This window comes from Bufo bufo, chromosome 4 (genome assembly GCF_905171765.1).
Source record: "Bufo bufo chromosome 4, aBufBuf1.1, whole genome shotgun sequence".
NCBI lineage: Eukaryota > Metazoa > Chordata > Amphibia > Anura > Bufonidae > Bufo > Bufo bufo.
The window spans coordinates 218,283,990-218,306,981 of NC_053392.1; the positions used below are offsets into that span (position 1 = coordinate 218,283,990).

At 41.7% G+C, this 22,992-nt stretch overlaps 1 protein-coding gene across 1 annotated transcript; it reads right to left on the bottom strand.

The window, feature by feature from the left end:
- Nucleotides 1-232: 232 nt before the first annotated feature.
- LAMP3 (lysosomal associated membrane protein 3) lies at nucleotides 233-22,044 on the bottom strand (the record flags this gene model as incomplete). The annotated part of the gene is made up of 5 exons (XM_040429986.1): nucleotides 233-686; nucleotides 10,905-11,072; nucleotides 11,694-11,751; nucleotides 18,784-18,903; nucleotides 21,643-22,044. Coding segments are annotated over 5 exons (882 nt in total), but the record flags the coding sequence as incomplete, so codon positions are not given.
- Between the last annotated feature and the right edge of the window lie 948 nt (nucleotides 22,045-22,992).

Here is a 22,992-nt window from a genome sequence, read left to right on the forward strand (position 1 = left end):
GATTTTTTTTCTGGTGTTTTTTTTTGCACAAAGTATGTCCTACCTCTAGCATTTTCTTCATGACATTGTTCCCTTATCAAGAAAGTGATGTGAAAACAGCAGGGAGGGGGGGGGGGGGACACCAAGAGCTACAGCAGGCTGCATTTTTGAAAAGAAGCTATAACAACAACAATGTCACCTTATTAAAAATGGCACTAGCAAAAAACAAAACAAAAAAAAACTTTTTTTTCCCCCACAGACCTTCAGCTTACATCTAAAGATGGTAGGAGAGATTTATCAAACTGTTCTACTTTACACCACTTTGATAAATCCCTGCTGTTTTTACAGAAAAAGACAAGTGAAAAAATAAGTCACTAAAATCAAAGCAGAAAAACATTTTATCTGATCACCTTAGCAAAACTGAAAAGCAACAGCTATTTGTGAACCTGGCTTTGTGTTTTGGTCATGATTTGGAATTTTCTAGTTTGTCTTTCTTAATAACCACTACACTGTAGTCGCATTTTGTGATGCCATCTGTGTAATATCCCATCTCACGCTGCATTCTTGTGCTGGTTAGAGTCGTTGATATCCGGATGATCTTCTCTTGTGCCAAATGAAGTAGACAAGGATTGCTATTACTATTAGGACAATTATTACTACAGCTATTGCCACAGCAGTGAAATTGCGATCATAGGAACAGATCTCCTCTGTAAAGATAAAACAAATCTCAGTGAGTATAAAAACTCCTCCACAATACAATTTGCTATAGTGATGATGATGACCAAATTGTATTGAGTCCAAACCATTTTCCATCATCATAAATAACCTACTATTATTTGTTAGTTTAATACAGTGACTGTATGGATATAATTAACATTTTTATACAAAAAAATAACATTTGTTTTGATGTGTTTAAAATGGAAATGGATTCAACCTGCTAATATACTTTAATTATCAAACTGTCCTAATGTCCAGATTTCAGGCCGGGGCTGACTGTCTGGCTCAGTTCATTAGGTAAGGCTGCCCTTGTCTATCTCTGCACCGGTTATCAGAAAGCCATCCAACTTCTAGTACATCGCCAACACAGGAAGAGGGAGGAGGCTCTCTGCCAGTGTCATAACGAATCGGAGTTTCCTGGGCCTTCTGACCAACACTAAAACATGGATAACAAGGCAGCTTCCAGAATTAAAGTATATTGGTAAGTTTCCAAATTGAAACAAGTTTTTATGTGGCTGGACAACCCTTTTCAGCACCTTCTAAATGCCTAGATGTGATGGTGGCATGTCTATTGGTTCTTCAAATGAAATGCTATACAACTTGCTAATTCCTTTTTTTTTTTTGGTCATCCTATTTCTGGCAGTGGATAAAAACATTATTGGCTGTGTTCAAAGGCAAAAAGTTGTTCCGTTAATGTGCTGCATAACTTGTAAATTAAAAGTGGTTGAAATCCATATTTAAACTAATATGACCCTAGTTGGTGGTTTCACTCCCATCCTATATGGGCATCATTACAGAAATAGTAGTCAATGACTAGGTATCATTCATAGTCCCAGTCAGGGGCGTAGCTAAAGGCTCATGGGCTCAGGTACGAGAGTTCAGCTTGGGCCCTCCTTCCCTTAGTGCTTTGTGGCCAGGAGCAGGGGAGCACATAGCCTTTGTACTCCCTGAGGCAAAAATTGAAACAGCACTCCTCCCATGTCAAATTCTTGACCTAACCCCTTCCCTCCAGCCAGTGGTGTAACTTGACCAACATGCACTTTCTATAATAACAGTGTCTTCTTATGTGGCCCTCAGGCTCCTGGGCTCGGTAGCGACTGCTACCTCTGCACCCCCTATAGCTACGCCCCTGGTCCCAGTTTAAAGGGTTCTCCAGTACTCTAATTTAAAATTGTTCCATTGCACCCCTAATCCCATTTGTAGGTGTGCCAAATATGTGTTTGCATTGAAAATTGCAGCCCTCCTGCTGTTACAGATATCATTGCTGCGGTCCTGTTTGTTGACCTCCCTAAATTGTGGAATCTGGTGCTCATTTTCCACCAGATGCATTATGCTTTGTGCCGGCAGCAATGCCAGCACAAACTCTGCTCACTAAATCAAAGCCTCCTCTAAAAGTCCTTCCTGCACCTTCAGAACTATGCTGAGACTTCTAGTCAGTGATCCTGCAGTTTCCACTCTGAAAACTGCAGGATTGCATCACAGCAGACAACAAGACACGTGCACAGTATAGACAAGAATCTGCACATGTGCTGGGGAAGCGCTTGCACAGCCCAGTCCAGCTGCAATGTACGTGATGTCAGTGATGGCACTTTGCCAGAACCGAGAAATAAGAGACTTGTTTCTGGAACAGCACAGACTAAAGGCAGTCACATGACCGCTGTTGAGGGATCAGCGGCGCATCGGATGGGTAATAAAATTCCATAGTGTATTCTTTCTTTATTACTTTTGAGTAATGTTGCAAAACCCCTTTAAACATCAGTCTGCTTGATTTTAACTGCTGTAAAATATGCTGCCTACATATCAAACAGTATATTCAAAGTGACATCTTCCCTTTAAGTGTCTCTGATTGGGCCATGTACTTGTGTGAGACAGACAGCACTCCAAATATGAATAACATCTTACTTTCATCTTTTTCTTATCTAACACATGGAGTACATTCCAACTTGATGCCTTTAGCCCATCACAACCAGATGCTATTATATCACAATCATTTTCAACTGCTGTTGCCACATTAGTTGACATTTCAGTTGAACTCAATACCCAATAAACCAAAAAGGTTATTACATCTAAAACTGAAATTCAAAAGCAATCTTTCTGTTTTGCAAAAAAATCATTGTAAAAGATACCAAAATCATTCAAACTTTATTTCAGTTTTCTACATAGCAATTCACCTGTTTGTGAGTTATTTGTGAGTTGGGATTTAGATCTACAGTATATGCATCTGTATTTTACCTCTGTGCTTGTATGGCTAACGTCTGTATATTTTATGCACAACCCTAAAGGATATGGAAGTGCTATATAAATATCTGAAAATGATATATTTGTTGGCTGAGCATGCATCTGTCCTGAAGGGGTAGAGTGTAGAAAGCCACTACCAGAAGTGTCTTATCTCCCTGAGAGCAAAAGGAATGGGCAGTGAAAATCCAATACATGCCCTATCCTTCTGTCCCCTGACATCTGCCGTCAGAGGAGAGTTGGAAGGTCCACATACACTTTAGATGGTTAGCCTGTCCCACCGGACATTTTATATTTGTGGCCAACTTTATAAAATCATTTACTTTTCTGACAACTTTACGTAAATCAATAGTACATGCAACCATTAAAAACTTTGTATTTTGTATTATCAGGGAGAAATGTCTAGTACTCATGTTATCAGCTAGTTATCCTCAGCTATTTACCATATTACATATGTCAATACAAATCTATGGAGAGGGGAGGGATGAGGAGTGAGCAGGAGCAGAGTGAGACAGATCTCCAGTTGAGATGCTAAAGAGACTGCTGCTTTATTCACAGCCATACAAGTCAGTACTTCTCTGTAATGTCCTCAATGATCCTGAGGCTGCTTCTGAGTGAGTAAGAGAAAGTTAGGAATCAGATTCTACTCTGCTTTCTATGTGCAGTGGCAGGTAGTTTTCACTCACTAGATCTAGGAGAATGGCAAACTAGATTTTTAGCATGTATAGGGAAAAACTGCTAAAAATTGCCGGATACAAGTCAGAAATAGTGTTATTCCTCATGTACTGTTCTATTGATTAATTCAAAGTTAGTTGAAAGTTTAGATACACTCTATGCTCTGCTAAACAATTTAAACAGTGAATAGTATTTTGTTATGTTTAGTAACGAATGATATTCACATTATAATGATATCCATTTTTTACCTTCTATATTTAAAGCATTGTATTACTTTATGTCACATGTTGTTAAGACACCACAAATGAGAGCAAGCAAAAACACAAAGGGGAACAGGCAACAGCTTAGTCATTTATAATGTATTCACATGATACTGTATGTGGTTTGTGACAAAACGGCACTGTGACTATCACCAGTTGTGGAGGGTAAAGAGGAACTATATGCTGTGGGTGTACATCATGTAGTCACACTAGATTTAGTAGATGATGAGATTGTGTTATATGAAATCTGAGTTCACTTGCATATGGTAAAAAAGAGTAGGACAGATCTACTAATCCCGTCTAATAATTAGACACTGCAAATATAGACTAGACAGATTAAAGATGTACAAGATTTATCACAGTGGCTTAAAGGCAGGGCCGGACTGGCCATAGGGCAGACCGGGCAAATGCCCGGTGGGCCGGGCCGCCTCACCGGACCGCCGGGCATTTCCGACCGGCGACCGCACAGCTTCAATCATGACACAAAGACACATACTGTAGACAGTGTATTCAGTCCACCCCCACTGCTCCTGTGCTCCACCTCCGTGACTCCATCTCCCGGCAGCTGGCCGCGTAACGTCACTCACTCCGACGTCACGCGCCTGGTCCGCCTTCATTAATAAAGTGGGAGGAGCATGTGCGTGCGGCGTGACGTAGTGAGTGACATCACGTTACGCTGCGCCAGCCGCCTAGTTTGAAGAGCGGGAGCCAGCCTGCCTGCCCCAGTGCCCAACTGCCCATGCCCAGTGAATGGATGGTGATGACATGTGATGTCTTTTGTGCACTGTCTGTGAAAAAGAAAAGCTGATGTGAATTGTGGATACTATCTGGAGTCCTGACTGTCCCAGTCCCAGTAAGTTAGTGATAGATTATTAGATAGTAACTAGTACATATACTTTGCACAAGTTTATTTACAAGCTCAATAGCTCACTTACATAAGGAACGGCGGGGTCCGTCTTACAATAGGGACACTGTCAGGGACACTGTTATGGGGGGGGGAGAGATGTCTGTGGATGTGGATGATGACACATATATAGCACAAGATGCTTGCGCTGCTATATATGTGTGTCATCCACAGATCCCCCCGGCCACCCATAACAGTGTCATCCACAGATGCCCCCTGTATCTGTGTCAGATTCCACACAGATGCCCCCATAACAGTGCCATCCACAGATATCCCCTTAACAGTCTATTAAGGGGATATCTGTGGATGACACTGTTATGGGGGGGTCTGTGGATGTTACTGTTATGAGGGGGATCTGTGGATGACGCACTGTTAATAACAGTGCATCATCCACAGATGCCCCCATAACCGTGTGTCATCCACTGATGCCCATAACAGTGGAGTGTCCTCCACAGATTCCCATAACAGTGCGTCCTCCGCAGATGCCCCCATAACACAGGGGGGCTGATGAGAGGCACTGGGGGGCTGATGAGAGGCACTGGGGGGCTGATGAGAGGCACTGGGGGGCTGATGGAGAGGCACTGGGGGCTGCTATGAGGCTACTGGGGGCTGCTATGAGGCATGGGCCTATTATCTGAGGTCTGATTGGGGGTCATTCATATTGGGGTCTGATCTGAGGTCTTATTGGGGTCTTATTAACATTGGGGATCTTATTGGGGCTGTTAGCTGAGGTCTGATTTACATTGGGGGTCTGATTGGTGGTCTGACCTGAGGTGTAATGAAAAATATATTTTTCTTATTGTCCCCCTCTAAAACCTAGGTGCGTCTTATGGGCCAGTGCGTCTAATAGGGCAAAAAATACAGTACTTGCTTGCTCCAGCCGACCTCCCCTGCCCTTTGCGAACGCCGCGCACTGTGACATCACGCGGAGGCACTTGGGTGAGTTCCCACACTTTTTTTCCCAGGACTTGACCCCTGGTTAGCCTGATTGTGTTCGGCCGGGCACGGCCGCTATTCCCGGAGGATGGGGAGGTTGAGATCCACTGAGGATATTATAAGACTTTTCTGTAGCTTCCTATATTGTTGCAAGATCTGTATGTTGGTTGTTGCAAAGCTTGTGTGTTGGCTGAAGCCTTCCTATCTTACTGGTGGCTGGCCCTGCCCCTCAATTGTGCTTCCGGTTTTGGCTCCACCCCTAGACTGCAAGGGGGTGGGGCCTGTTGGGGGTCATGTGATTGGGCTGCTCAGTCATAAATGCCCGGGCCTATTTTTTGTCCCAGTCCGGCCCTGCTTAAAGGGGTTGTCTCTGTTTAGTAAGTGACATTTATTATGTAGAGGAAGTTAACACAAGCCACTTACTAATATACTGTTACTATGCATATTGCTTCCTTCGCTGGCTGGATTAATTTTTCCATAATATTATACATTGCTAGTTTCCATGGTTACAGACCACCCTGTAATCCATCGGTGGTGGTCGTGCTTGCACAATATAGGTAAAAGAACCAGCCTATGTGCGTTCCCATGGTCCCGGCCACCAGAGTGGCTGATGCTTTTTCCTATGGTGTGCAAGCACGACCACCATTGATGGATTGCAGGGTGGTCTGTAACCATGGAAATGAGCAGTGTATAATGTGATGGAAAAATGAATCCAGCCAGTGAAGGAAGCAATATGGATAATAACGGTTTATTAGTAAGTGGCTTGTATTAACTTCCTCTACATAATAAATGCCACTTACTGAAGTGAGACAACCCCTTTAAGCTGGATGATAAGTTTGGTGCATCTTTACATACCTAACTTTACACCACCTATTGGTTGGGTGACTTTGCAGTAACAATTTGTCACATATAAGCCACCCGCATTTTTCAATCAAATAAGGTCCCTTTCAAGGTGCAAAAAGTGCCTAAGGACGAAGGTACTTTCTTTCCATGTCCATTCCGTGTTTTTTGCGGACCGTATTGGGAACCATTCATTTCAATGGGTCCGCAAAAAAAGGAAGGTACTCCGTGTGCATTCCGTTTCCGTATGTCTGTATTTTCATTCCGCCAAAAAATAGAACATGTCCTATTATTGTCCGCATTACGGACAAGGACAGTACTGTTCTATTAGGGGCCGGCTGTTCCGTCCCGCAAACTACGCAATGCACACGGATGTCATCCCTATTTTTTGCGGATCAATTTTTTGTGGACCACAAAATACATAAGGTCGTGTGCATGAGCCATAAAGCACATAATGAATGTGGTTCAAAGCATGTATGCCAGTTTTGGGGGGCAAATGAAGCCGTAATTCTGCTGCATTTAGCTTAATAAACCTCCCCCACCATTTCTCATGAACAAAAAAGATTATATTTCTTCTCGGTGTATGAGGGTTTAATCTCTGTTGGCACAAAATAGAAACAATAACATCCTACTGATCCCAGTCTATATTTATTACCCCATTTCAGTGGCAACACGATAAAATCCTAGTACCAGCAGTACTGTTCTTTATATTTTACACGGGGACCAAAGAGAAATCCAGGAACTGCATAAAGTTACTTTAATGTAGGAATCACAGATCCTATTGGGGGGCATCTTCAAAGTGCCTTTACCAATTAGACATCAGCTTAACCAATGAATTATCTACTGTGTATGGGGGTCTTCTGAATCCCCTCCAACAACATATGTCACCAGATTGGAAATATATACGCTGAGCATACATGTGTATAGGGGAGTTGGGCGGAATAACTGTCAGCTTATATAAGGTGTATAGTCACAGGTTGTTTTATTTATAAATAAACACTTTCCGTACAATATAATATATATAAAAAAATATTATAATCTTAAAAGGGGGGTCAGGCTGTATACCTTGTGACTGTCCATGATTTCACTGTACAGCTCATTAATCCCCCATCTCTCCCATTCTGACAATTCACTTTCCCCCTGCAAGTCTCTACTTCTCTCTCTTGACGCGCAGGCCAGGTTACAACAGTGACCTGACTGGTGCATTAGAGGCAGAGCTCAGGTGCATACCCTCTTTCTAGAATCCCAGAGGAGCATTGCCGGTCCTATAAGACTCCTCACGCTGATTATGCACTCTCCATAAGGAGATATAGCATCCCCCGAATCCTGCTTCAGCCAGTGATTATCTAAGTGGACTATTGCTGTGTGTCAAGAGGCATCAGGAAGCAGAGGCCGATGGGGGACTGTGAAGCATCAGCGAGACCGAATATCCCTTTATGTCATAAAATTAACATTTGAATTCACTTCCCAAGATACATGAAAATCTTTAACAGTTTAGGAAAAAATTAACAACATAATTTTAAGACTGGAGCTACATGGCGACTTTGGGTGGTGTATTTTTTGTGACGCTGAGATCATCGCAGCTTGAAAATTGTGCTGCGACCCCATTCACTTCCATTATTTTGTGCGTCTGCATTGCTACACAGCGATGTTTCGCCTTGCCACCCTTATCATAGTCATAATTGCCTTGTAGCCTCAGTCCAAAATGCATGCAACAAGACAGAGGAGGCGCTGACTTTAGAAGCACAGGAGTAATAATGGTACAGAATGCTGTGCAAAATTTGGAATTATTTTAAACATAAAGGGACGTCTGATATTAGAAAAACAAAGGTCTGCATCAGTTGTCCTAGTCATGTCCATGATGATTACAAATGCCGCAAAGCAGAAATGAAAAAGTCTGGTAAATAAGCATCTTTCCCTTTTAGGAGCAGGAGGCCACCACACAAGGTGTTAAAACGACACAGATAGGTGATTGAAAGAGATTCAGATTCGTTCATATCCTGAAATCCGCCTTCGTCTTGTAAGCAGGAACACGAGAAGGATTATAAGTATCAGCCCCACAATCGCCAAGGCCACACCCACCGGAACTAACAGATTGTTTCTGTCTGGAAAACAGACTCTTTCTGCAATTAAAGTCACAGCAGAAATTTGCAGATAAAATGTCACATCTGGAGTAGATCTAACTGATCAGTTTCATTTTCCATGAGCTCTTGCTGGCAGCCCAATGTCTAAGGGAAGCCATACTACACCTTCAATAACTGTCTGGCAGACATCATTCCCTACTCCCCCATACACATCCAACTTTGCTTCGACTGAATGGGCATTCAATGGGGAGAGGAGAGAAAGCTACTGTCAGACACTTCTGGCGGCAGCTTATGTTCCCGGGAGAACAAAAGAATTGGATGAAAAATATTCAATATCACAAATTATCGGCGACAAAATCTGCTGCATGTGAAGGCACCCCTAACTGTCTGCTAGTTTAGATGTCTATGACTTCTGAATATGTGTAGTGTTAGTGAATGAGCTAAGCAGAAGTTGTATTCACATGCACAAGCACAATGTGCATAGTAGTCAGCACAATGAAGGCAGTGGGAAGTGATTATTGTTTGCAGGTTTTAAAAGTGAAGTGCCATTAACAACCAGTGTTTAAAGGGATTGTCTGAGATCTTTTATCTGATCGTGGGGGTCCGACACTCGGGGCCCCAGCTGGTTGGGAAGGCACCAGGAAAACCTCTTTAATGCGCAGCAGTTAAGCAGTTCTTTGAAAGTGTAGACATTACCATTTTGACATTCAAGGTTTCTACAAATTCACAGCCTTTCATCTATAAATCATATGTATTAAAGGGCTTATCCCATGAAAGGTATTACTATGCAGTGAACAGAACATTTTAAATTAAATATTATTGCAGCACACATGCAAATACCAATATATATATATATATATATATATATATATTTTCCCCATGTACATTACTCTCTGGCAGCGCCCCCTACTGTGTATCCTTCTGGTCCACCTTCTCCTGAATTCAGAGGTGGACTAACATGCTCAGTATCTTCCCTGCTCCCTTCATTGCTGACAGAGTGATCTCATAGAGAAGCAGGTGAAGCAGCCCAGACACCTTTCATTCATCCTGACTTCTAAATTCATAAAAATATATAGCTACCATATTTTTTGCCCCATAAGACGCACTCCCCCCCCCCCCCCCAAAAGTCTGCGATGTATCAGCGAGGAGGGAGGAGGGGCTGGAGTTCAGGAACTTGCGGTGGGGCCCGGTGCAGTCACTGTACTCTTACACCGGGCCCCGCCGCTCACAGCAGTATTTCTAATAATCACTTCTCTGGTAACAGTAATCCTTAACCTCTTAATAAATTTAATTTAAGTTAACACTCTCCCCTGTATCAGCACTTACTAACAAGCATCCGGAGCAGGCAGAGCAGCTGGCAGCGTTACGTCACTCACTGACGTCGCGCACCTGCTCCTCCCACTTTATGAATGAAGCAGGCGGAGCAGGCGCGCAACGTCAGTGAGTGATGTAATGCTGCCAGCCGCTCTGTCTGCTCCGGATGCTTGTTAGTAAGTGCTGATACAGGGGAGAGCGCAACTTTAGTTAAATTTATTAAGAGGTTAAGGATTACTGTTACTAGAGTAGTGATTACTAGAAATACTGCTGTGAGCGGCGGGGGGACACTGTTATGGGGGGATCTGTGGATGACACATATATAGCAGTGTCATCCACAGATCTCCCCCATAACAGTGTCATCCACAGATCCTCCACCCCATAATAGTGCCATCCACAGATCTCCCACCCCATAACAGTGCCATCCACAGATCCCCTCCATAACAGTGCATCATCCACAGATCCTCCATAATAGTGTCATGCACAGACCACCATTAGTTCAAAAGCACACCTTTTGGTTAAAAATATTTTTTTTCTTATTTTCCTCCTCAAAAACGTAGCTGCGTCTTATGGGCCGGTGTGTCTTATATGGCGAAAAATACGGTATATCTCTCTCTAGACAGTGGAGAAGGAAATTTTGGGGCATTATATATCAAATGTATCTTTTTGGCTACATGTGAGGGACTAGTTTCTATGCAGGAGAAGAAAGGGTTAACAAGAACAATGTATCCTGGCAGATGATGTGCTTGATGAGCTACTAACCACCCCTAGAAAGGCAAGGAAGTCTTCCAGATACTGTATGACATTAAAAAATGGTTTAAAATTTTTGGGATAACCCTTGTAATGTCTACCTCCCGAGAGAAGAATAATCCTTGGTGCTTAATTTTACTATCTTTGTGCTTATTTTCAGGCTAGGATTCACATCCGCTTTCATATAGTGCATGTCAATCCCTTACTTACCTTTCCCAAATGTTCCATTCTGAATTTCAAAAGCCTGGAGTTTGACCTCTGCCAATACAAGCTCCAAGTTATCTCCTAGCTTTACTGTTGGTGTCCTTTTACACCCCACAGAGTAGCCAACATCTGTAGACAACAGCTTCAGTTTACCAGAAGTACCATTCCACCATCCTGAAAGCAAAACAGGAAAGGTAAAAGGTAAAATAACACGGACTGACTCATCTTCTCTATGTCGGACCTCAAGCATCAGTACACCACTATACATGGGCGGACAGGTATCATATCTGTTACATTTACAGTATTTGACAGTGTTGTCTCGTAACCCATGATCTCAATCTGTTAGTTGTTAATTATGCCGTTTTCCTGATTTTAAAATTAAAATAACAACATAAATAAATTGAGTAAATATCATGCTAATGCCAATTAAGGTACATTCACATCTGTGGCAGCGGATTCGGCAGGCTGTTTCGGCAGAGAGCAGCCTGCCAGATTTCGCCAGATCCTGCATTGCTGGGTTCTACAGTTCACCGCTGGATCCCCTTTGACTATAATAGGGTACGGTGGTAATCCAGATGTTTTCTGGCATAAATGCTGTATTTTGGCTGGACAAAAGCGGTTGGTTTTTGCCCAGTTGACATTTTTGCCGTCTCAGGCCGCTGGATCAGGGATGCTACAGATGCGAACATACCCTTAGTTAGTAGGATTCTAAGGCTAATGGTGCCTTAGAAGATATAACAATGTGGTTCATAAGGTGCAACAGACAGTGTTCACCATATATGCAGTAAATCCTACCTGCTGATGGCATATAAAATTGCACAGAAACCTCTTCGATATAATAAGTCTTGCTTTCCTGCAAGTGATAGAAAGGAACACAATGTAATGAATAGAGGAGCACCATAACTCTTATCCCTGTTTGTAGTTGGCCTATAGTTCACACTTTCACTGCAAGACTTCATCAGAGGTTCCAATGAGGTTTCCGTAACTTTTGACCACAGCAATAGTGTAGTATAACTAATCTGAATCCTCCAGCATTCTAAATGGAAGCCATGCTGCCAGTGTAAACAGAACCTAACTTTATAGATTAAAGGGGGTGTTCCATGAAAAATATTTCAAACCAGCTCCTGGATCAGGAATACTTTTGTAATTGCATGTCATTAAAAATGTAGTATAGCTGCTGAGTTATTCACTGAAATCTATTTGTATAGCACCACCTGCTGTTTGTTCTTTTCCTTATTTCTGTGTCCACCTCAGTAGCAATGCACATGCTGAATTCCATCCTTCAACTTTCATTGACTTTAATGGACCCATTGACTTTAATGGGTCTTTGGTCTGCATTTTGCAGCCAAGAAGAGGATATGCTCTATCTTTTTGTGGAACAGACACATGGATGTATGGAGCACACGGATGACATCCATGTGTGGTTCGTCTTGTTTGCGGACCCATATAAATGAATGGGTCCGCATGCAATTATGGATACAAAATACAGTCCTGTTCATAAGGACTTTAAAAGGGATTGATGTACTAAATTGTGTCTGTTTTTCATTTTTAAAATTAATCCCTTTAATTAAATGGCAATAATGTAAAATGAAAATACATCAAAAACTATCAAGTAGTTCTGCGGCAATAACCTTTATATTCACAGCCAATATATTTTCGACACAAAATGATGCCAAATAGGTCAAAAGCTGCATCGGAGGTGCCTGTAATGATGTAGATTAACCATCACTGGTCTAAGGCTGGGGCCTGACAGCAAGTCTCAGAAAAGTCGCATGACCAGAAATATTTGAAAAAATTAAAACGTAAAGAAATATTCTGTAAAGAAACAGTCAAGTCGCAGAAAAGTCGCAGGCAACTTGCATGTCACACACAACTTGCATTGTGATCTATAATGGCAAAGTCACATGCAACTTGTGACCTGCAACAGAAAATTCTGTGATTGTTGCATTCGCGGCATGTGGCATGTTGCCTCACGACACCATAGACAATCATTAGATGCAGTGTTGTGTGACATGTCTCCGTGTAGCACCAGACCGCATCCATTCTGCAATTTTGCGGAACGGGTGTGGACCCATTCATTTCAATGGGACCGTAAAACATGCGTACAGCACACTGGGTGCTGTCCGCATCCATAGTTACGTGGCCCCGCAAGAAAGATAGAGCAGGTCCTAATCTTGGCCACAATCTCGGACAAGAATAGTAATTTCTAACATAGTGCCGGCCATGTGTGGTCCGCAAAATAAGGAACGCACACGGCCGGTATCCGTGTTTTGCGGACCTTTAATTTGCGGAATGCAAAACACTACGGCTGTCTGAATAAGCCCTAGAGGTGATCATACACAGTCAATAGCTGAATGCCCCTTTGGCATACAGCCATCTCTCCTGACTCCTTTGTTTAATATATACAAATAATCAAACCTCTCAACCATCCCAGATCTGGTGGGACAGCCCCAGATTTCTGTGGCTGTCCCACGGTCCCGGGAGGGCTCAGGCATATCCCACTCTCAATTGTATCTGTGTCCTGAGGATGCAAATCCAGTTGAATGCAATGGTGAAGCAGTGAGCCATCTGCAGCCTACTCCACCATTCCCCAGCCGGTGCACTCCCCAGCAAAATGCGCAATGTAGTCATGTCCTGACACCTGTAGGGCTGAGCAAGAGAGTGCACAGGCCAGGGATCATCCCCTTGCCTGTGCGCTCCCTTGCTCATCCCAGCAGACTTGATGATGCCACTGAATTGTACCTGCTGCTGAAGATCGCATGATGTGTTATTCTCCTTTCTTCAAAGGAACAAAGCTAGGTAAGTATTACTTTTTTATTTTATTAACAGAACAGCGGGTACACTATTGTAATGAGGGCACTAAGGGGCTACATTATTGTAAAGGAGGAGCTAAGGGAGTTGTAAAGAGGGCTAAGGGAGCAGCATTATTATAAGGGGGCACATGGGAGCTTTTTGCTGTGTGCGGGCACTAAGAAGGCATTCTACTGTTTGGGGGCCACTGAGAGATCTTCTACTGTCTGGGGGAACTAAGGGAACATAACTACTGCGTTGGGGCACAAAGGGGACATTCTACTGTGTGGAGTCACTAAGGGGGCATAACTACTGTGTTGGGGCACAAAGGCTAGATTCTACTGTGTGTGGGCACTAAGGGGGCATTCTACTGTGTAGGTCACAAAGAGGTTTTCTACTGTGTGGGGCACTAAAGGGGCATAACTACTGTCTGGGGACACAAAAGTGACATTCAACTGTGTGGGAGGACAAAAGGGAGATACTACTGTGTGTGGGCACTAAGGGGGTATTCTACTGTGTGGGGGCACTAATGGGGAATTTTACTGTCTGGAGACACTAAAGAGGCATAACTACTTTAGGGGGCATAACTTAGTGTGGAAGCACTAAGGTGGTGTAACTGCTGTGAGAAGGCACTAAGGAATAACTACTCTGGGGGACAATAAGGGGCATAACTACTGTGTGGGGGCTCAAAGGGGATTGGGCATATATAGATAGGCATTGGGAGGAGTTAGAGGTGTGGCTTAAGTGTAAAAAATATGTTATGGTGTACTTAGGGCACCACTAATTTTGTCCCTTCTTGGGCTTTTCAAAAGTCAGGAGGTATGGAATAATATTTCTATGGATTATATGCTTTCTTTCACAGTGTTTTTTCATTTTACTTGCACCGCTTTACTGATCTCTCTCTTGCATACACAAGTTCCAGTAGTCACTTTACAGTATATTTCCCTTCTTCTGCTGTTCCAGACCCTGTGACGCAACCCTAAAACACTGAAAAGTGACGTGGTAACCTAATGCAGGAAGTAGGAGCTCTCACCAGCATGTTAATGATTACCAGTATTCAGATGGAATCATTTCAAACAATGAAACTTGAGAAATAATCAACCAAATACTGTATGTCGGATCATTGCTCAATTTTTGCAGACTTTTGAAAAGTAAGCTTTTCAAGTGATCTTAATGCTTCTTGTCCCAAAACCAGCACTGTAAGTGGCGCCTGATTCATACATGACTCTTACTCAATCTCTTTCAACATACAAAACCTCAGATTTTTCTCATGATAAACATTTTCCAACCTCATTTCACCTGCAACACAGTTATCCATATCCATCTAGCTGCAGTATAAAAGGCAGTACAATTTCTATAAGCCAAGCACAACAGTCACTTTGGCATTTGTCAGTACAGAAATTCTAAATAACCTAAATTACAAGGTCTTTTGTTTGTAAGGTCCCTTTTAAGAATGGGGAGAATTATCTGGAATAAAGGTTCTTACAAACGCTCATTCATGATAATTGGCCCATGTAAAGGTACCAGAGATCACCCTACAAGATGACCAAATGCCCATTTGTAGGGTAATCACATCTTTCATGCGGCACCAAAAGTCATTGTTTGTTGGCAGCAAATCACTTGGTCTAACTTTACACCAACTAAAATTTGCAGTAAAATTTTGCCGCACGTAGTTGCATCAAAGGCCGTGCCCCCTTGCAAAGTTGGAAAAACAGGCTAGCTAAGCAAAGTAGATTATTCTTTTTGATGCATTTGCTTTATAAATAGCTCTAAAACATCATGTGTCAGAAAAGCACCAAATTTTGCTGAATTTTAGGACAAGGTCAAGACACATTGGCAGTAGTAGGTTTGCCCCAATGTGTCTGAGCCCTTTCTGCCACTCAAATACTCCAGGGGACTACCTGCCTTACATGCATTGTATTGCCTAGTACTCTATTGCTTGTCTATTGAAATACTGCACCAGGGTGTCTTTTAGGCTACTTTCACACTAGCGTTAATATTTTACGGTATTGAGATCCGTCATAGGGTCTCAATACCAGAAAAAAACGCTCTGTTTTGTCCCCATTCATTGTCAATGGGGACAAAACATAACTGAACAGAACGGAATGCTCCAAAATGCATTCCGTTCCGTTCTCATACCGGAGAGCAAACCACAGCATGCTGCGGTTTGCTTTCCGTCCTCGCATGCGGAGCAAGACGGATCCGTCATGACCCACAATGCAAGTCAATGGGGACGGATCAGTTTTCTCCGACACAATAGAAAACGGATTCGTCACCCATTGACTTTCAATGGAGTTCATGACGGATCCGTCTTGGGTATGTTAAAGATAATACAACCGGATCCATTCATAACGGATGCAGATGGTTGTATTATAAGTAACAGAAGCGTTTTTGCTGAGCCCTGCCGGATTCAGCAAAAATGCTAGTGTGAAAGTAGCCTTAGTACATACCAACAGGGGCACCATAAAATAGCTGTATATGTCACTGGCTTCCAGAGATTGGGCAGTGCATGTCCTGTTGGACACTATATATATGCATTAATTGGTAGCAGTAAATATGACTAGCCATTGAGAGACTGACTGACTGTACTTTTTGTTTTATAGCCATTTCTATAATGAGTGCAAGCCCAAAATGTAATTCTTGGGAAACCTATCAGATATATATAACAGTAGTTTCTTGGGTAAATGGTATCCCCCTTGTAGATGGGAAGGAAGCCACATTTTACTTCAAGGGGTTCTTCTGGTAATTAATAAAATTAAAATACTTAAAGGAGTTCTCCAGGAATTAAGAACATTTTATTATAAATATATTCCCAAATACCTGTCATTAGTTATAAATGCTCGTTTTGGCTGGGGAGCAATCATCGGGGGAAATAAAATGGCTGCCGTCCTATTAGTACACACAACCTGTCCTAATCACACACCAGGGCAAGTTACTTCTTAACACAGAGGTAAAGAGCTGGCTCATCCTCCTCTCTGCTCTACTTGTCAGGGATTATAATCCTGAATGCAGTTGATAAGATCTTCAGCTGAATCTCTGTAGGAATGGAGTTCATGAGGAGACATGCAGTACAGAGAGGAAGTGGGATAATGAGCAGCAGCACTTGTATGCAGTCTCCATTACCACAGTCTGTCGTGTCTGTCCTCTCTGTACTTCATGTCTTCTCATGAGCGCCATTCCTACAGAGATTCAGCTGAAGATTTTATCAGCTGTATTCAGGATCATAATCCCTGACAAGCAGAGCAGAGAGCAGGATGAGGCCGCTGTTTACCTCAGTGTTGTGAAGTAACTTGTCCTGCTGTGTTATTATGACAGGTTTTGTGTGCACTAATAGGACGGGGGCCATTTTGTTTCTCCTAATGATTGCTCTGTAGACAAAATGAGCCATTATAACTAATGACAGGTATTTGGGAATATATTTATATTAAAGTAATATTTAAGTATTTCAATTTTCTAAATTCCTGGATTATTTTATTGTAAATATATTCCCAAATTCCTTTCATTAGTTATAGTGGCTTATTTTGTCTAGGGAGACATATGTTACTATATTACTATTTTTTTATAAAATGTCCGCCCTCCTAAAACAAAACCTGTCCTAATCACACAGCAGGACAAGTTACTTAACAACACTGAGCTAAAGAGCTGCCTCATTCTCCTCTCTGCTGTACTTGTCTGGAGTACAGAGAGGACGGACAGGACAGACTGTGGTAATGGAGACTGCATACAAGTGCTGCTGCTCATTACCCACACCCTCATCCTCCTCGCTGTACTTCATGTCTCCTAATGGACTCCATTCCTACAGAGATTCAGCCAAAGATCTTATTAACTGTATTCAGGATCATAATCTCTGACAAGTAGAGCAGAGAGGAGGATATGGCAGCTTTTTAGCTCAGTGTTGTAAAGTAACTTGTCCTGCTGTTTGATTAGGACAGGTTTTGTGTGTACTAATAGGAAAGTGGCCATTTTATTTTCCCTGATGATTGACCGTCCCAAGAAAAAAACTAGCCATTATAACTAATGAAAGGTATTTTGGAATATATTTATAGTAAATAATATTTAAGTATTTTTCTTTTTCTTAATTCCCGGTGAGCTACTTTAAAGGGAATGTGTCACTGAATTTTTCTGCCAGTTAAAACCAGAAACATCTCCTTTTTTCAAATCAGTTTTTATTTTTTTATTTTTTTGTTGTGGATTCTGTCATCTTGCCTAAGCTACTGTTTACGGCATTTAGAGATCTGTTTTACAGCAGCAACCATGGGCCATAGCCACAATGGACAGTAGGGCACCTCATTGACTGTTATGGGTGAGGTGCTGATATCCATTATTGTAATACTGACTGTAATGATAAGCAGATAACTGCAGTAAAGTGATCTGTACAGATCAAGAAGTGGCACCTATTATTAGACTTAGTAGCCAGTGTGAAAACTGCAGGATTTTATTTTTTTATATAGACATGGAAAATTAAAAAATAACATTACTATCTTTAAAATCTAAATTTAAAGCTTTAAAAATGTGTTTGAAATAAAAACTTAACTTAAACAATAGGTAATTTTCTGATAACAAATTCCCTTTAAAGCATACATAACCTTTCATCAATCTTTGCATTCATTAATAGTACAGTGTGTGTACATGAGGAATAACACTTTTTTAATATGTCTGGTAATTATATCACTTGTATCTGGCATTTTTAGCAGTTTTCCTCTCTGTATGTTATATATCTAGTTTGCAGTTCTCCTAGATCTGGTGGTTGGAAACTAGCTCTCATGCACTGCACACAGAAATTAGAATCTGCTTTCTAACTTTCTCACACTCACTCTTCCTCACTCCTCCCCCTCCCCTCTCCATAGACTTGTATGGGATGGTTTAATCTGATCCGTCAGTGAGCAGGCTGTCATCCTGGTCTCACCAAGACAAATCTCTATAAATTTTAGGACAAAGTCATTTTAGAAAAAAAAGGGGGGGGGGGGCTAAATGGCTGATACCTGTAGAACAAGGCATTTTTCTTTAAAAAAATATATTACAAAGTTTCTTACAGTCCCTTTTACTATTGTTTTATACAAAGTTGTGTGAAAAGTTTGTTACCATTTAAACTTACCTTAACAAAAGTAAAATTAATAGACCCTTCTGGAAACTGCAAGACAAGTTTTGATGTGTAATCACCACATGCTCCATTTGCATTTGTATTTTTCGGCTCAATGTTGAAATATCTTCTGTCCTGTAGTAACATTATACAGATTTGTATAGATGGTAAAAAATGCTTTTTGATTTAAAATGCAAGGTAATCACTGCATACCATTAACTTTCTCCTTTTTCAGATGTCAGCCTCCTTGGAACACAACTGTTTAGGTGGACAGACAAATCCACCTACAACTTGGATTTCATAGACTTGGAGTTTTAATGCAAGGCATGTTAATTGACCTTTATATATAGTGATACATGTAGTTTAAATGGAAATATGCCCCCAGGTTTATGCTACTTTATCTGGTTACCTGCAGCAGCATACAGTACACCCATGATGTAGTCCTTGATATTATTGAGTGTGGGTATCCCTATCTTCCTACTGCTGATTAACAGCTTCCTTCCTATACTGTGCATATAAAGAAAGCTGCCAATCAGCAGAGAGGAAAGTATTACAACATCCTGACATGTGAGATACCAAGCGCTGAAATCGGGGTCTCTGTCACTAGCCTATGCTACCCAACCTGTTGATAGACCCCCTTTAAACAAATAAAGAATATAGATTACAAAGTGTTGCTTATCACATTAGACCGCTTATAGTATGCTGGTATCATGATACTATAAACGGTCTGAAAAGTCTGATAATTGTTTTTCTATGTATGAACAAAAGTTATGCAATTTTCCAATATACTTTCTGCAACTCTGCATCAATGAGATTTTGAGAAACGTGATCTACACGCAAAGAAAAAAGTGCAATGTAAATTGACCTATGGTGCGGATTTTAAATCTGCTTCGGGTCACTTTATGCTGAGAATTTCCACCAAGGTGTTCACTCTTTGCAATACATAGGGTGACATCTGTGGCATATCTGCATGTAACACGTGTGGATTTTGCTGCGGATTCAGTACAGATTTTGCCGCAGAACCACAGCAATTCCACCCCACATGGCTATACCCTAAGTGTTCTGTTTTTCAATTTATTTAATTGTTACATAGAGAGACATTTAAAAAAGATAATACACTGCGTGCAGAATTATTAGGCAAATGAGTATTTTGACCACATCATCCTCTTTATGCATGTTGTCTTACTCCAAGCTGTATAGGCTCGAAAGCCTACTACCAATTAAGCATATTAGGTGATGTGCATCTCTGTAATGAGAAGGGGTGTGGTCTAATGACATCAACACCCTATATTAGGTGTGCATAATTATTAGGCAACTTCCTTTCCTTTGGCAAAATGGGTCAAAAGAAGGACTTGACAGGCTCAGAAAAGTCAAAAATAGTGAGATATCTTGCAGAGGATGCAGCACTCTTAAAATTGCAAAGCTTCTGAAGCGTGATCATCGAACAATCAAGCGTTTCATTCAAAATAGTCAACAGGGTCGCAAGAAGCGTGTGGAAAAACCAAGGCGCAAAATAACTGCCCATGAACTGAGGAAAAGTCAAGCGTGCAGCTGCCAAGATGCCACTTGCCACCAGTTTGGCCATATTTCAGAGCTGCAACATCACTGGAGTGCCCAAAAGCACAAGGTGTGCAATACTCAGAGACATGGCCAAGGTAAGAAAGGCTGAAAGACGACCACCACTGAACAAGACACACAAGCTGAAACGTCAAGACTGGGCCAAGAAATATCTCAAGACTGATTTTTCTAAGGTTTTATGGACTGATGAAATGAGGGTGAGTCTTGATGGGCCAGATGGATGGGCCCGTGGCTGGATTGGTAAAGGACAGAGAGCTCCAGTCCGACTCAGACGCCAGCAAGGTGGAGGTGGAGTACTGGTTTGGGCTGGTATCATCAAAGATGAGCTTGTGGGGCCTTTTCGGGTTGAGGATGGAGTCAAGCTCAACTCCCAGTCCTACTGCCAGTTTCTGGAAGACACCTTCTTCAAGCAGTGGTACAGGAAGAAGTCTGCATCCTTCAAGAAAAACATGATTTTCATGCAGGACAATGCTCCATCACACGCGTCCAAGTACTCCACAGCGTGGCTGGCAAGAAAGGGTATAAAAGAAGAAAATCTAATGACATGGCCTCCTTGTTCACCTGATCTGAACCCCATTGAGAACCTGTGGTCCATCATCAAATGTGAGATTTACAAGGAGGGAAAACAGTACACCTCTCTGAACAGTGTCTGGGAGGCTGTGGTTGCTGCTGCACGCATGTTGATGGTGAACAGATCAAAACACTGACAGAATCCATGGATGGCAGGCTTTTGAGTGTCCTTGCAAAGAAAGGTGGCTATATTGGTCACTGATTTGTTTTTGTTTTGTTTTTGAATGTCAGAAATGTATATTTGTGAATGTTGAGATGTTATATTGGTTTCACTGGTAAAAATAAATAATTGAAATGGGTATATATTTGTTTTTTTGTAAAGTTGCCAAATAATTATGCACAGTAATAGTCACCTGCACACACAGATATCCCCCTAAAATAGCTAAACTAAAAACAAACTAAAAACTACTTCCAAAAAAATTCAGCTTTGATATTAATGAGTTTTTTGGGTTCATTGAGAACATGGTTGTTGTTCAATAATAAAATTAATCCTCAAAAATACAACTTGCCTAATAATTCTGCACTCCCTGTAGAGAGGAGCAAACAAAAAGTGAAGAAGAGTGACATAAAAATACATAAATAAAGTATGGTACGATGTACGGTAACTTGCAATGGACTCCATGGAGTAGTTTTGCCATTTATTTCAATACATTTTCTAGTTTAGCTGTCTATTATTCCCAGAGATTTTCTACTCTTTAAAATGCAAATAATGAACCATATACTTACTGTGCTTTTCTTTGTTGAATTATCTATTTGAAGCTCTAGTCCCATATGTGCAATGATGCACACTTTGCCATCTTTGACTGTGTAGTTGCCAATTTCTGGTGGTGAGGGCTTTGGTGGTAAGGTTGGAATTGCATGGGTTGTTACATGGATGGTAGTGGTGTTGTTAGGTGCATGGGTGGTGGTGTTAGGTGCATGGGTGGTGGTGTTGGGTGCATGGGTGGTGGTGTTGGGTGCATGGGTGGTGGTGTTGGGTGCATGGGTGGTGGTGTTGGGTGCATGGGTGGTGGTGTTGGGTGCATGGAGTGGTGGTGTTTTGGTGCATGGGTGGTGGTGTTGGGTGCCTGGGTAGTGGTGTTGGGTGCATGCGTGGGGGTGTTGGCTGCATAGGTGGTGGGTTTTAGGTCATGGGTGGCAGTATTTATCATATTAGCATATGGTCTTTGGGGAGATGTATCAACAACAAAAAATCCTAACAAAAGAATCAAAAAAATTTGATAAGAATGCAGTATAAACTAAAGCTGTTAAAAAAAGCATTTATACTTCCCCCCCCCCAAAATAAATAAATAAATAAATAAATGAATAAATAAAGTGACCAGTGGTCAGTCAATGACACACACAGAATATATATATTATATACAGTACCTCACAAAAGTGAGTGCACCCCTCACATTTTTGTACATATTGTATATCTTTTCATGGGACAACACTGAAGATCTGACACTTTGATGCAATGTAAAGTAGTCAGTGTACAGCTTGTATATCAGGTGTTCCCTCAAGATAACTCAAATTGTGCCCAATTAGCCATTTTCCCTCCCTGGTGTCACGTGACTCGTTGTGTTACAAGGTCTCAGGTGTGAATAGGGAACAGGTGTGTAAATTTGGTGTTATCGCTCTCACACTCATATTGGTCACTGGAAGTTCAACATGGTACCTCGTTGCAAAGAATGCTCTGAGGATCTGAAAAAAAAAGAATTGTTGCTCTAAATAAAGATGGCCTAGGCTATAAGAAGATTACCAACACCCTAAAACTGAGCTGCAGCACGGTGGCCAAGACCATACAGCGTTTTAACAAGACAGGTTTCACTCAGAACAGGCCTCGCCATGATCAACCAAAGAAGTTGAGTGCACGTGCTCAGCATCATATCCAGAGGTTGTCTTTTCAAAACAGATGTATGAGTGCTGCCAGCATTGCTGCAGAGGTTAAAGGGGGTCAGCCTGTCAGTGCTCAGACCATATGCTACACACTGCATCAAATTGGTCTGCATGGCTGTCATCCCAGAAAGAAGCCTCTTCTAAAGATGATGCACAAGAAAGCCCTCAAAACGGTTTTGCTGAAGACAAGCAGACTAA